Genomic DNA, 15,077 nt, shown 5'->3' with positions numbered 1-15,077 from the left:
ATGAAAGGGAGATTCAGATCAGTCATCAAGGGCTCCAGAGTGAACAGCATCTTCATAACCTCCATGCTTATCATCTTTACTTTCTGGGTGTAATTTAATAAGGTCATCAATCCGAAGAATGGTAATTGCCGCTTCTGTTGCAAATTTCAAGCTCTTCACTTTAACTACAGTTGCTTGCTTGTTATCTCGAGGTTTACCATTGATCAAATCAAGACCAATCCTACAATTAAGGTGAAATAGCTGATTAAATGATTTCCCACAGGTTGCTTAGGTGTCCTGTTATTTCCAATTATTCCATTCAAATATTAATCTTGAGAAATACTGGCTTTATGGTTACACTTAACAAACACAGCACTGTGCAATACAAAAAGGAAGAAACCCTGTTCCCAGACATCTAAAACACGTTATGTGCTGCATGATAACATTTTGGTCAATGAAAGCCCAAATATAAACATTGGTCCTTCCTAGAAGATGATTACTATTACCTATACCTTACAATGTTCTCATGATGATCACTGTGAAAAGGAGAAAAACTATATGCTTACCATTTTAGATTTTTACGTTCTGGATTAACTTGAGCCTCATTATGAAAAGCTCTTAACTTTGCAACCAGATCTATGGAGTCTTGGGCAGCATTAACTGCCAGTGTATTAGGAATAACAAGAAGAGATCTTGCAAACTCTGCAATAGCAAGCTGTTCCCGAGAGCCCTAAAAGGAAAAGATAATTAGGTTCTTTTCAAAAAGGAAAATCCTAAGGTTCACAGCAGCAATTAAGATCCCAGACAAAGCATGTCAACAAAATGCCAATTATAGCCCCTCTTGAAAATCAACTCTTACCATGCTGGTTGCATAGTTTTCAAGGTATATGGAAAGGGCTGCTTCTACAGCACCCCCACCAGGAACGACAGATTTCGACTCCAAAACTCTTTTCACCACACAAAGAGCATCATGTAAAGAGCGCTCCATCTCATCACACATGAAATCATTTGCCCCACGTAAAATAATCGATGCAGATGTTCGTGCCTTAGTACTAATAAGAACAAAAAGTAAAACTGTTAAAAAAGAACATTTATGAATACTATACAAAAAGAATATCTAGGGCTGGGATGTAGCTTTGTGATAGCTCTACCACATTTGTCTAGCAAGCTCAAGGAATTGGGGTTCAATCCCCAGCATTGTAAAAAGTGAAAAAAGAGGGCTGGGGTTGTGGCTCAGTGGTAGAGCATTTGTCTAGCAAGTGCAGAGCTGTGAGTTCAATCCTCAGCACCACACGAAAAACAAACAAAAAAAAATATATAAAATAGAAAACACTGTCTAGACCATGCAGAAGAGATGAAAGTAACTTCACCTCAATTTACAATGGCCCCATATTGTTTTATCCCACGCGTATAACTGCTTACATCACTGAGAGACTATAGCAGCAAATAAATGGGAAGGAAATTTTTTACGATGAAATCTGTATAGCTTTAATTTGGAAAGTAGCTCTTACTTTTTGATTAAGATCAACTCATCATCACAAATTCTCTCCTGGACCACTTCTTCTGCTTGTCCCAACATTGTAGCTTCAAAAGTTTCTTCACCTTCCAAATTGGCCAGGGTTGACAGAATAGTTGCTATAGGAGTTAAAAAGATCTCTAAATATTGTTTCCCATGATATTAAAGTCTTAAATAAAGAAACATGATAAAAGTGATGCATTACAAATTAAAGGTTTACAGCTAATTATCAGATAATTAACAGTTATATTTTATACTAATATGAAACTATATCATTTTGAAGTGAATAAAATCAGTTCATGAATTCCCAACATACTAAAGAACTTTTCCAGTTCATGAAAAATAGCTCTATATTTATTGTGGATAGTGCTGAGTGTTTTTGAAGCTGCTCAGTGCCAGTACTCCAATGTTAGGCTTGTGCCAGGGTGTCGCGACCCCTCGCCGGCAAGGGAAAAAACGACACAGGATTCTTCCTTTAGCAGTTTACTCATAATGAAAAGACAGGAACAAGAGAAGAAAGCGCGTGCCCGCCCAAGCGGTCGGTCTGCCCTAGCTTAAGTACCCAGCCCCGCCAATGAACCAGCACCACGTAAAAGAGTCTAATAGGTGCAGCGCAGCGGAAGCAGGCCAGAGCCCAGCCCACAGCCCAACAAGGAGTTGTTTAACAACTCTAACGGCTGAGTCATCAGAAGCAGGAAGCCAGCGCCATTTTCAGGGTGCGGTCGCCGGCTCCCAACAGTTCCCCCTTTCTGTTTTACAAGCAACAGGTAAAAGTAGAGGTCCTATCTCCATTGTGCAAAAAATGGCCGCAAATAATGGCACACTCCTGAGGGGCGCCTCCCCAGGCGAGTCACCATTTCGACCGATGCCTTTTTCATGGAGGTGGGACGTCGACATCAAACCCACAAACAATAGGACATGCTTTTCTTGGGACTCAAACCTAGAGCTCCCAAGTGCAGTGCCTTGCCTCGCATCCTGTATCGTGACGATGGTGAATGAAGGGGGACAGCTGAGGCTGCCTTCGTAATGCAGACAAAATTAAGCTGGCAACACCCCAAGAGAAAGACACGGACAGTAGAGAAGGGGAGAAATTCGGTTGTAACATCCGCTATTGTTAGATAAAGGTCAAGACGTTCCCGTGGAGCACATATGTCGTGGCCTTGTGAGCTGGCCACCTTGACATGCAGAACAAGGAATTGGGGGCTGGGCCCCGGGGGCCAGGGAAGGCCTGCTTCCAGCAAGTCAACCTCTCTTGCATGTCAAGGGGAATCAAGTAGCCCCTGTCTTAGGTCGTCCACTGTCCCTGCACTGCTTACCCGTCTCTGGGGAGGCCCCATTCCCCTGGCTTAGGTTGCAGTGCAAGCGTGGAAGTTGCCCGTCACTGGGTACTACAAGATCAGCTCAGGGTGTTGTGGCCAACAGGACATTGTTATGGTAAATGTTCAACCGCCTCCAAATACAGGACCCATGACCATCACCATCAAATGGCAGGTGTAGTTGGACCATAAGATTAGCTAGCAAAGATCCTAGTGCAGAAAGGCAGGGAGGAAAGATATGCACAGAGGAAAGATCAACATGTACAGAGAAACACAATGTGTCAAATAATGAAACAGTAGAAAAGTTATCAATAGCTGCTACAGTATCCATAGGCAAGGTCGGCCAATCCAGGGTGGCAGAGTCATTAGTAGTGAAGAAAAATGAAATCACACCAGTCCGAGAAATAACGGGCAATGGATATGGCCACGTCTCTATCACCACCCAGAGGAGTCGTTCTGCAGTCCAGACGACCTCATGTCCGATCACCATCAGGAGAAGCATCAAGCACCTCATCCTGTTCATCTTCATTCCTCCCTCCTGACGGGGCTTGAGGAACTCTCCGCACGAGGCGCTCTGGCACCCACAATGGTTCCGTTCGATCCTGTGGGAAAACACAGACAGCACCTCGTGCCCATGCCAGCATGGGATCAGGCCCATACCATTGTCCAGAAAGTACATCTTTCCACTTAACATGCCCAAAATTCGGGGCAGAGGGCAAACAGTGCCTAGTCGCAGCAGAGCGCCCTTGGATGTCCAGATTCAAAAAATTAATAGTGAATAGAGCCAGGGAGAGGCGCTCTTTCGGGGTGTGGCCTAAGCCAATTCCCCCTTTTTGTTTTATTAACATCTCTTTTAGAGTCTTATGAGCATGCTCTGCAATACCCTGACCTTGTGGATTGTAGGGTAAACCATGGACAAGCTGGATACCCATCTGGCTGCAAAAGGAAGAAAACTGTCGTCCAGTATACGCTGGACCATTGTCCGTCTTAATGGTCTGTTGCAATCCCCAGGCTGTCCGGGCTTCCAAGCAATGCGTAATAACACTTCCAGCCTTTTCACCAGACAAAGCAGAAGCATGGATAATGCCAGAACAAGTATCTACAGACACATGGACATATTTAAGTTTGCCAAAGTCGGGAACATGAGTGACATCCATCTGCCATACAGTTAAAGGCCGCAAACCACGAGGATTTACGCCTACAGAAAAGGGATGATGCAAAATGATACAATTAGGACAATCCAATATAATCTGCCGAGCATCAGCACGGGAGATAGTAAAGCGCTTCTGGAGTGCTCGTGCATTAACATGAAACTTACCATGAAAGTTTCTAGCTTGATCCAAGGAGGAAACAGGGAACACCCAAGAAGAACGAGTAGCAAGATCAGCTTGGGCATTGCCAGCAGAAAGAGCACCCGGTAAACCTGTGTGGGCTCGAATATGCAAGGGGTAAAAACAGGCGGAGCGATTCCAAATCAATGTTTGAAGATGGAGAAAAAGGGAAGACATTACTCCTGATGTGTGTATGGGACCCACTGCTTCCAACACCTTTAAAGCTTGAACTACATAAACAGAATCTGAGATTAAATTAAAAGGAAACGGACATTGTTCAAATACTTTTATGACAATTTGCAGCTCCACCCATTGTGGATTGCCAGGAGCAAACTGATGTTGGATAGGAGGTTGATCATTTACCACATAGGCTCCAATACCAGTTTTAGATCCATCTGTAAAGATATTTGCAGCTCCTGGGATAGGCGTAGAAGAAGTGATTTTAGGGAAAATAATAGGATGTTCCTTAACAAATGTAATAAGAGGATGTGAAGGATAGTGATTATCTATCTCTCCTGAAAAAGAGCATCGTAATATAGCCCAATTATCCAGGTTAGCACACAAAACTTGAATTTGTTGAAACGTATAAGGAACAATCACAGACGTTGGAGAAAAGCCAAAAAATTGTATACTTTGTTGTACCCCTAACATAGCTAAAGAAGCAACTGCATCAGGATAATACTCAAGAGATTTTCCAGGGGATATACGTGGATGTATCCATAACAAAGGACCATCTTGCCACAAAACTCCAGTAGGTTGCCGTACAGTGGCGAGCACACATAATTGAAGAGGCTTATCCTCTTGAAGCCTGCAAAGGCTAGCATGTTGTATAGCCTTTTCCACTTTAAGCAACACTGACCTGGCTTCCTCAGTAAGATGTCACCTTTAAGAATTTCATACAAGGACTTTAACTCAACATTGGAAATATGCAAGTAGCCCCTAATCCAGTTTATGTCACCCAATAATTTCTGAAAATCATTTAATGTATGTAATTTATCAGTCCTAAGAGTTATCTTTTGGGGTGTAATAGTTTTACAAGAGATACTAGCACCAAGATAATCAATAGAGTCTCCTGTCTGCACTCCACCAGGTGAAATAAGCAAGCCCTTCAATTGTAGCAAATGCACCAAATCAACACAAGCCGCTCCACCTGAGTAAAAGTGAAAGAAGCATCTACACCATAAGTGTGAACAGATTCTGCCAAGGTTTTAATTATTTTAAAATCTAAAGGCTCATGGTATCTTCCCCTATTAGGGTCCTGAAAAAACGGATACGCTAGTCCCATGTCTGTATTAACTGTTCTCCAAACCTGTGCATGAAAAGTTCTCCCGGAGCTTTGGACTCCCCCCACATATGGGGGCGATGCAACAGGCACTGCATCTTCTTCTAAACTCTCAACCTCTTCTTCAAAATTAGATTTATCCCCCTTCTCATGGTAGGCTTTCATGCTCTGTGTCTTCCTTTTTTCCTTTTCATTTTTATCTTACGTAGTTGTTGTAACAATACGTCCAGGTCCTCAGAACTCTCCGAGCCGCTTGTGTCCTCGGGTGTTTTTAATTCGGTCTAATCTGGATAGAGCCTTCTCCTATTTTTATTTTCAGGCTCTTTTGCCCTTTTACTACTCTTACTCCTAAAACTCTCTGCCACTTCGCTATGTGACCCCTCAGATTTTTCCTCATGTAGTTGTTCAAGAACGGCCTGACCCTCACCCACAGCTTCCTGGCATTTACTGTCTGCTATACATCCTCTAACCAACTTCCAAAGTGGTATAACGCCACCCTCCAAAGTACCTTGCTCATAAGCGAAATCCAGATCTCTCCCTAATTTGTCCCAGCTGGGAATTGTAAGACTCCCTGAAAAAACAAACCAAGAAGCCGCTATATCAGCTTCTCTTAAAAACATCCGCAAAGTACTCTGTTCCACCCCAAGTCCTTTTGAACGCAGCAGCCCATCCAGGGCCAAAAAAATTGGGCTTGAAGAGGTAACACCCATAATATTTTCAAAATTATGAAGAAAATGAAAATACAAAAGCCCCGCTCTCTCTTTATCTCCAGAGGAGCGTCCTATTTTATTATTTTCCCCCGCTCTCTCTTTATTCACAGAGGAGCTGCCCCGCTTTAATCGCGGATCCCACTCACCTGGGACTTATTCCCGCTCTCTCTTTATTTGCAGAGGAGCATCCTATTTTATTATTTTTTGCCCGCTCTCTCTTTATTCACAGAGGAGCGTCCCGCTATTTGCTTGCGGATTCCCACTTTACCTGGGAACTTACCGGTGCACCACCCTTACCGCTGAAAGTTCTGGATCCTGGGTTCGAGGAATATTCCTCCCCATTCTGGCCACCAACTGTCGCGACCCCTCGCCGGCAAGGGAAAAAACGACACAGGATTCTTCCTTCAGCAGTTTACTCATAATGAAAAGACAGGAACAAGAGAAGAAAGCGCGCGCGCCGAGCGGTCGATCTGCCCTAGCTTAAGTACCCAGCCTTGCCAATGAACCAGCACCACGTAGAAGAGTCTAATAGGTGCAGCGCAGTGGAAGCAGGCCAGAGCCCAGCCCACAGCCCAACAAGGAGTTGTTTAACAACTCTAACCGCTGAGTCATCAGAAGCAGGAAGCCAGCGCCATTTTCAGGGTGCGGTCGCCAGCTCCCAACACCAGGGAATGCATATCAACACAAGGTTTTTTATTCAAGATCTTGCAGTTGTAGTACCTCCAGAAGCTTTAGCAATACGCTTAAGGTCCTTTTTCAAAACTCTTCTAACTGCCATGGCGCCAGCCTCCACAAAGTACTTCAGACACATATCATCAATTCCACCAGTGGTTAGAATAACGTTGGCACCCGTTGCCAGGATCTTCTGAATTCTCTCCTTGGTGATATCTGATTCTCTACAGAGAAAGTATTTTCGTTAACTCGTTACTTTCTGTGTTTTTTAATACTACAACTCTTAACTTCCATCGAATACTTTTCACAAAGATTAGTGTAGCTCAATGGTACAGTGCTTGCTTAGCATGCACAAAGACTTGGGTTCAATTACCAGCACCACAAAATAAAAACTCCAAAATACTTACCATGAAATAACTGTAGGCTAAGTTATATCAACTGTTCTTTCCTACCCAGAAGCAAAATTAAAATTAACCACTTTGCTCTCCTCAACTCCAATTTGAGTTCCTATCAAGTATGGTTAGAAAGAAATAGGAGGCCCTGCCTTCAAGAATCTTATAGGGAATTACCAATTTCTCAGGGCAAATGTTTAATAAAGGGATCAAGAGTTAAACTACAGAAATAAGTAGGACCAGAATATGAATCTGGCAGGACACATTAAAGAGTCTAGATGGCTAAGATGCTGGTGTTTCAAAGCAACAGTAGTATTACCAAATCTGATTCTTTTTACATGGAGTGAGGACTTGAACCCAGGGCCTCATGCATATGTTAGGTAAGTACTAAATACTGTACCTCTGAACCATACCCTGCTATCCTTTGAATCTGTATTTTCAAAATGATGCCAATGTCCATATGAAAGTTGCAGTGGAAAGATTAAGGACTGAAGACATGGGGACAGTAACTGGAGATACAGAAGTATCCCTTATGAGGACCGACAGCATGAACGAAAGTCAAACTACAGGCACAGGTAAATGGGAGGTATGGGCTTGGGGCAGGTTGGGAAATCAAGAGCACAGTTTGGGATGTTGTAAGTTTAAAGTCTCTGTTATTCAGGGAAGGCTGCAAAGAGGAAGTCAGTATATAAATCATAAGCAACTCTAGTAAGGAAATATAGATTCAAAGTCAATATACAATTGAAGTCATGGAGTAGATGAGATTATTCAAAGATTTTTTTCAAGTAGTCAATCATGCATTCATTTTGGTCAATGATAGGCCAAATAAACAACAGTGGTCCTATAAAAAATTATAATGAAGCTGAAAAATCCTTATCACCTACTAGCATTATAGCAGCTATCTTGTCACAATGCAGTGGACACACGTATGTAGTGATGATTATTATAAACTAATGACACTTATCAGTTGTACTAAAGCACAATCAAGCACAGTACATAAAACTTAAATGATCAAAAACGACTGTTACTCGTCTGTAGACTTACCATACCTATTGCCTCTGCCTCTCAGGTAAGTGAGACTACAGACTACAAGGATGTACCACCATACTTAGCTTGTTTATTATTTTACAGAGTACTACTACTCACCCAGTCTACTAAATAAGTACTGTGTACCAGATACTGAAGAACCAAGGCTACAAAGCCAAAGAAATAATGCCATCTCTATATTCAGAACTCACATTATAGTTGTATACATAGCAGAAACTGTGTAAGCCCAGGAAGACAAAGACTGGGAATAACCCAGATTGAGGGAAAGCCTCCCCTCTTTAAAGGCATGTTAAGACAGAATTGGCCAAAGGCTTGATAAAGATCAAGAAAAAGGAGGCTGAAGATGTCAACTGACTTTCATGCTAGTGTTATTAGTGACCCTGACACTGGAGAAGAGGGATGAAAAAGGGATCGAAAAGTAAAGTCCCAGCAAACATGTTTACATCACTCTTGTGGCACCTGCTTGATAAGAAAGGACAGGGAGTAACTATGTCAGGTGGATGAGCAAAATGCTTTCAGGACAGGAGAGCTCCAAGTGGAATCCAGCAAAGGAAGAGTTGAGTTAAAGATGCAGTTGTTAAAGAACAATCAATGAAGGAGGGCTCTAAGGGAACAGACTCTGGAAAACATACTGCTGGAGAATTCCCCTATGATAGAAGGAAAGAGTAAAAGGATACACATGCATATAGATTTCGAAGATGGGCAGCATTTCTAGCTTTTGCAAAGATTTCTTGCAGTCTTTGGTTAGTTGTTTATTCAAAGTAACCAAATAGCAAAAAGTAAATAAATAAATAAAAATAAAAACACACTTCCAAGAAGTAGAGAATAGAACAGCAGTTATCAAAGTCTGGGAAGGGTGTGGGGGAAAGATACAAAAAGTTTAATGGGTACAGGGACAGGAAGAAATAACTGAATGTTTCAAAGTACCTAGCAGAGAGGATTCTGAATGTTCCCAATACAAATAAATGTCTGAGGCAACAGATAATGATTATCCTGGTCTGATCATTACCCAAAGTGAAGCCACACTGCACTCAAATATGTAGTTACTACATGTTAAAAATAATGATAATAATAATAATAAAATGAATGTGGATAAAGTGGAAGAAAGCAGGCAAAATCCCTGGGAGCAAACTACCTTCACAACTAGCTCTTCCTGTATGCCAATCGAGTAACACCATCTGCAGTCCATAGTATCCAGTATACAGTAGCAAAAAGTCTGAACTGCTTCTTTGAGGAAATAGGTTCTTGGCTTTTATACCTTTAATCTCAAATCAATTCATAAAGCCAAAATTCCACAAAAAGTTCAATTTTCACAGAAGTCATAGCACCCCAAATCCCTTTTAAAACATCATCACATTTCCTATTTTTTTTCTAGAGGTTCATGTAGAACAGTTTGATTTGGGTAAATGTTAAGTTTTCCAAAACTCTGATACTTAAAAAGTCCAGTTCTATAGCCATCAGAATGATGACTATTCTGTCCTATGAGAAAACTCATTCTTTCCAGTCTACTGTCGCCTGGTTCAACACAAAGGAGTTTTACAAACACCCCTGACAAAGGTAAAAAATCTCTCAATATAGTGCCGGGTGTAGTGATGCATATCTGTAGTCCTGGCAGAGGAAGGCTGAGGCAGGAGGATCACAAGTTCAAATCCAGCCTCAGCAAAAGTGAGTTGCTAAACAACACAGTAAGACCCTGTCTTTAAATAAAATACAAAATAGGGCTGGGGATGTGGCTCAGTGGTCGCCAAGAACCTGTGTTCAATCCCCAGTACTAACAGATTAAAAAACAAAACAAAACCAAAAAACCCCTCAACATACCTCTGTCTAATTTGGTCCAATTTTTCAGGGTCTGCAATAATCACTTGTACACCAAGCTTCATTTTTGTTTTCTGTAGGCTGAAGTCAAGGCAAGCAATTTTTGCATTAACTATTCTCTTGGGCATGCCTATAAGTGAACATAATATTTTGTGATAACTATAACAATATTCAGTTCACATAATACACCTATCCCTAAAATTAAAATAAAATTATTAAGCCTTCAATATAAAGGCATTAAGGGGAGATATTTCTTTTAATTTGCACGCATCTTAACTTTTTTTATGTGCTCAAGTTACAAAAGATGTATTTTAACTATAGAAATCTCATTCTATGATTAAATCTCAAACCTTACCCTGAGATCCCACCACACAGTTAAGTGCATAGCCACTGATCAGCATGCTCTCCATCTGACTTCTCCCATGGGCTTTCAGAATATTAACAGAATTGATAGGATAGCGAGGCTGGCCTCTCATATCTGTGTATTTGATAGCAAGTACAGCATCTACTACCATATTAGAGAAGAAATCACCATCTCTAAGCTGATAGTTAAGGATAACAACAGAACGAATGAACAAAGGGTACACATAAAAATCAAAGGCAATTGAAAGTGACTTTCTTTTTAGCAATTTCATCAAAGAAAAAATATTGATCAAAGTGACTTATTACTTATCACCATCCACAATTCATATCACTTACACATGCTTTACATTATATTTTTACCCTTGAAATACAAAGAAAGCAACAGGCAATTTCAACACAATGTCATATCTCTGACAGATTTATCAATTTGCATTAAATTGATATTTAAAACTTTTACTGTTTAAAAAAAAAACCCCAAACCTAAATCAGGTTCAATCCCTAGCACTCTACCCACCAAAGGGGTAGGGGTGCTAAACTTTACTTGGATGCAAGGATACATTCCAATAATTTTGGAAGACATGGAAGTCTTAGCAGCATTAATCAGGCAATCTTTTCCAAGTTCATCTATGTTAATAATTAAGTTTTCACTGATATAGCGCCCTGTTTCCCTGTTTAAAGGGACAGAAAAAACAGTCAATTCAGTACTCAAACCTTTTAATGTTATCACATTAAAAAAGACACTTTTTATATTTGTTTTAGTTATGAGTGGACACGATATCTTGGTTCTATTTTTATGCGGTGCTGAGGATCGAACCCAGTGCCTCACATATGCGATTCGAGGCCAGTGCTCTCCTCTGAGCCACAATCCCAGCCCTAATGTTATCACATGTAACAGTTTCAAAATGTCAAAGGAAAGGACTTTTTGTTCGGGAAGCTTGCGGCAGATTGGGCTTTGTTGTGGGACTAACAGGCATGACCTTGCGAGTCTGCACTTGGTTAGTATGGGGCCAGGTTTTCCAAGGGCCACAGGGGAAAGCCTTCAGTTCCCAAAAGACGGCACCCTTTTTGAGGAAAAAGTGTGAACATTGCTCTGCCTCCTTTCCTCCCAATACCCAATTACTGTGTCCACGCTACAATGATGGGCTTAAGGGGCCAGACAACCCAAATACGGTAACTTCAAGTTGTGTCTCGGGGGCCGAGCTTGGTGTAAAGGGTAGTCTGCAACAAACTGCCTTTCTATCAGGTGATTGGTTGGTGCCTAGCGTGATTGCAAATTTCTTTTGGCAGTGCCCGCAGTATCCTGAAGGAGTACAGGTGCCACCCAACCCTGCAGGTCTCCCTATACCGGTATTGGAGTTAAAAACTCAAGGATGTCAGGGTGAGCCAGTGGGTGCTCAGGACAGTGCAGGGCAGGGTCCTTGAGTTGGGGAGGCACCTCACCGAGGGCCGATGAGGCCACTGTGAGCCGACGTAGGCAAACGAGGATGGACGAGGCAAGGAGGAACTGGGTCCTGTCTGAGTGGGCATAGTAAGGGCCACTTGGAGGAATTGAGGATCACTTGGTTTGGGCAGAGGAAGGGCACCATCCAACTGTCTTCTCTGCTATGGTAGGCTAAAGAGGAGGTGGAGGGCAGGGGCACCAGGAGGCCAATGTGTCTGTGGTATGGCCCAGCCTGGTGGTAGTGGGGACAGAGAAGGAGCCAGTGGCAGAACCAAGAAGAGCTGTGTGCACTGTTGTGAGGCAGGTTGCTCAGAAAACACACCAAGTCCCAGTTTTGTCCAGATTGAAGAGTATTTAGCCGGCTGGCCAGTGACTGCCCCCCACAGGAGGGGTTATAACTGTCTCTGCAAGGAACAGCCCCAAGACTGAGCGTTTTAGGATATTTAAAGGCAAAAATCACATCCGGGTTGACATAACTGCAAGCTAGCAGGTACAGAAGCTGAATTGGGCAGTTAGCGAGACAATGCAATGGGTACATTGGTAATGCTCATGGGACTTTTCAGGTTGGTATAGCAGCAGGCAAGCAGAGGCGAAGGAGATCAAAATGACCCTATTTCAGTACACATTAGAGAATGGTTACGAATGTATAGACAATCAATCTCTGTAGATTGCCCAGGAAAAATGGAAACCAAAGAGAATAATTTGACATTGTATAAGAATTGCTATTTTGTGTTGTCAAGTATGTTATGCTAGGTAATGGGTACAGGGGTGGGGCCTTCCCATGGCAGAAGCATTTCTTACATGACATGGAGACTCAGGGTAAAATGGAGTCTGTTTGGTTATTGCCCATATAGCCTGGACCATAACATGCACAGTCAAGGTTCGCCCTGAGTAACTCGAAAGACAGACTTGCAGTTACTGAAATTTTACGAGGATTCTGGTGTGCTATATAGGAGCTGGATCTGTAGTGGACAGCACTGCAGAAGAGAAATGGTAGCCTCCCAAACAGCTCTTTGTCCTCCTGCCAACCTCTGATCTAAATCACTAGGGAAGGTGAACTGTTTGTATCCCAGAGCCATGGACCCTGAGAGACGAGCAAGCAGCTCAGTGTTGGCACCAGGAAGAAAGGAAGGACTTCTGGGGTTGGCGGGAAGAAGGGGGAGTCTGCCTGCTACTTTGAGACCTGCCAGTGTCACAGAAGAACCAGGCTTCTGACCCACGTCCTTGTCTTACAGAGTCTGTGGAGTGGTCACTACCTGGGCTCTGCTGGCGTTTCTCCTGGGAAGATCCAGATCCTGAGTGCTGCAAGCCTCTTGGCCTGTGTTCTGTCGCCAGGCCTTCCTGGGGCGTGTGTGTGTGTGTGTGTTAATATGTGGAAATCATATTCTCTTTGCAGGTGGATTATATTGTCCTTACTAGAAATTTTGTTATGTTTTGAATGTGAAATTCTGTAAATACTGCAGCTCTTCATGTCTGTTTTACCATCAGCTGTCCACTAAAACCCACAGACCCGGGGAACCAGGTGCCCTGCCCTTCCCTTAGCTCTGTCTGCCTGTGACCCTTCTTCCCTTTCAGGATGAGTGGGCTCTGTCGCCCTGCCCACCAGCAGCCCTGTGAGGCCTTAGGTGCTCCGGGGCCCAGGCCAGCCTGCACCAGCACCTTGCGTCTGCTGATGCTCTGCCCTGAGCCTCAGGGTCATTCTTCTCTCAGATGCCCTCGGTCCTTCAGCGTGTGGTGTTGGAGGACTTGGCACATGGGTTCTGTGCCAGCATGACCCTGAAGCTTCTGGTCCAGCTGGCATCTCTCCTGGCTGCAGGTCACCTGCTGAGCCTTCCTAGAGTGTCCCACAGACATGCCAGACTCCGCCCAGCAGAAGTCCGTGCAGCCTTCTCTGATGAAGCCCCAGCTCCTCCCGGTTCCTGCCCTGCTCTGCTGGTGGTCTGCCCTGGCCCTCTCCACCCAGGCTTGCTCTGCTAGCAGCTGCTGGCTGTGTCTGCACCCTTCACAAGGCCAGGAGAGCCAGTACCTTGGCTGTGACAGTCCTGCTGCCTGTTCCTCCCCTCTCTACCATGACCTTCAGGCACAGGCGAGGGGGAAGGCAGACATGGCCATCTCCTGCCCACAGTCCTGTGGATTCTGTACCAAATCCTTGAGCCCTGAACCTCCAGGACTGGGACCCTGCTGTTTGCTGCTTCTGTGGGCATCTGCCTCTTCCTTGGGTTCACTGTTTCTCTTCTATCTCCCTGGGGCACTCACTCCCTTGAGTCTCAGATCAGTTAATGACTCATTATGGTACCCAGCTAGGCTGGTGTCCAGGGTTCAGCCTGCTTCTGGGCACCTCACGCCTGCCCCTGCTGAGACACTTGGTACTTTGTGCCCTGGTTGGGCCTGCATGGGTGAGTACTTCAGACTGTGGAACCTGCAGGGATGTCAGTGTCTTCAGGAAGGGGCCTGAGCTTAGATGTTGCTGGAACCTCTGGGCCATGTGTGTGTAGTGTTTTTTGGGGTTATTATTTTTTTGGTACCAGGGATTGAACTTGGGGGCATCTGACCACTAAGCCACATCCCCAGCTCAATTTTGTATTTTATTTAGAAATAGGGTCTCGCTGAGTTGCTTGGCACCTCGTCATTGCTGAGGCTGGCTTTGCGCTCACAATCCCCTGTGTCAGCCTCCCGAGTCGCTGGTATTACAGGTGTGCCCGGCTGATTTTCTTTTGACACAGGGTCTCATTAAATGCCCAGGCTGGCCTCAAACTTGCAATACTCTTGCCTTAGTCTTCTGAGTAGTTGGGATTATAGGTGTGCATCACTGTGACCAACTGGGCTGTTTTTATTTTTTTGGTGCTGCTCATCTGTCTTCCACTAAATACCTATAAAATCACACAGAAAAGGGGTTTCAGCCTGTTGCTTTTGCTGAGGTAGCCATCCCAGTGTAGAGAGCAGCAGAGCTTGGTGAGGAGACATAGCCAGGAGGGGACTGGAGACCTACAGCCCCCTATGAAGAGGCACTCCCAGGGGCCTGGGATGTCCCCCTAGGCGGCACCTCCTAAATTTCCGCTGTCTCCCAATAGTGCCCCTTCATGATCAAAACTTTCACACACAGGTCTTTGGGGGGACATCTCGGACCCAAACTAGAGCATCAGGGAATGAGCTGTAAAGATGGCCCAGTCTCATTATTTTGTTCTATCTGCCAAAGAGAAAAGGGATGAATGG

General features: G+C 43.9%; 1 protein-coding gene and 1 non-coding gene across 2 annotated transcripts; both read right to left on the bottom strand.

Annotated features, from left to right (window-relative positions):
* Positions 1-16: 16 nt before the first annotated feature.
* LOC144256561 (T-complex protein 1 subunit alpha-like) lies at positions 17-11,065 on the bottom strand. Its single transcript, XM_077801733.1, has 8 exons — positions 10,981-11,065; positions 10,416-10,597; positions 10,064-10,190; positions 6,855-7,030; positions 1,491-1,614; positions 839-1,031; positions 546-709; positions 17-220 (listed from the first exon to the last, which is right to left on the bottom strand). Exons 1-8 carry the CDS (start codon positions 11,001-11,003, stop codon positions 19-21), a joined length of 1,191 nt encoding a protein of 396 aa, XP_077657859.1. The 5' UTR covers positions 11,004-11,065; the 3' UTR covers positions 17-18.
* On the bottom strand, positions 1,310-1,437 carry LOC144256748 (small nucleolar RNA SNORA20). The gene has a single exon (XR_013344235.1). It is a non-coding gene; the product is annotated as a small nucleolar RNA SNORA20 (small nucleolar RNA).
* Positions 11,066-15,077: the final 4,012 nt, after the last annotated feature.

The sequence above is a fragment of the Urocitellus parryii genome, chromosome 8, assembly GCF_045843805.1.
Source record: "Urocitellus parryii isolate mUroPar1 chromosome 8, mUroPar1.hap1, whole genome shotgun sequence".
Classification (NCBI taxonomy): Eukaryota; Metazoa; Chordata; class Mammalia; order Rodentia; family Sciuridae; genus Urocitellus; species Urocitellus parryii.
This window is presented reverse-complemented; position numbering and strand designations above follow the sequence as displayed.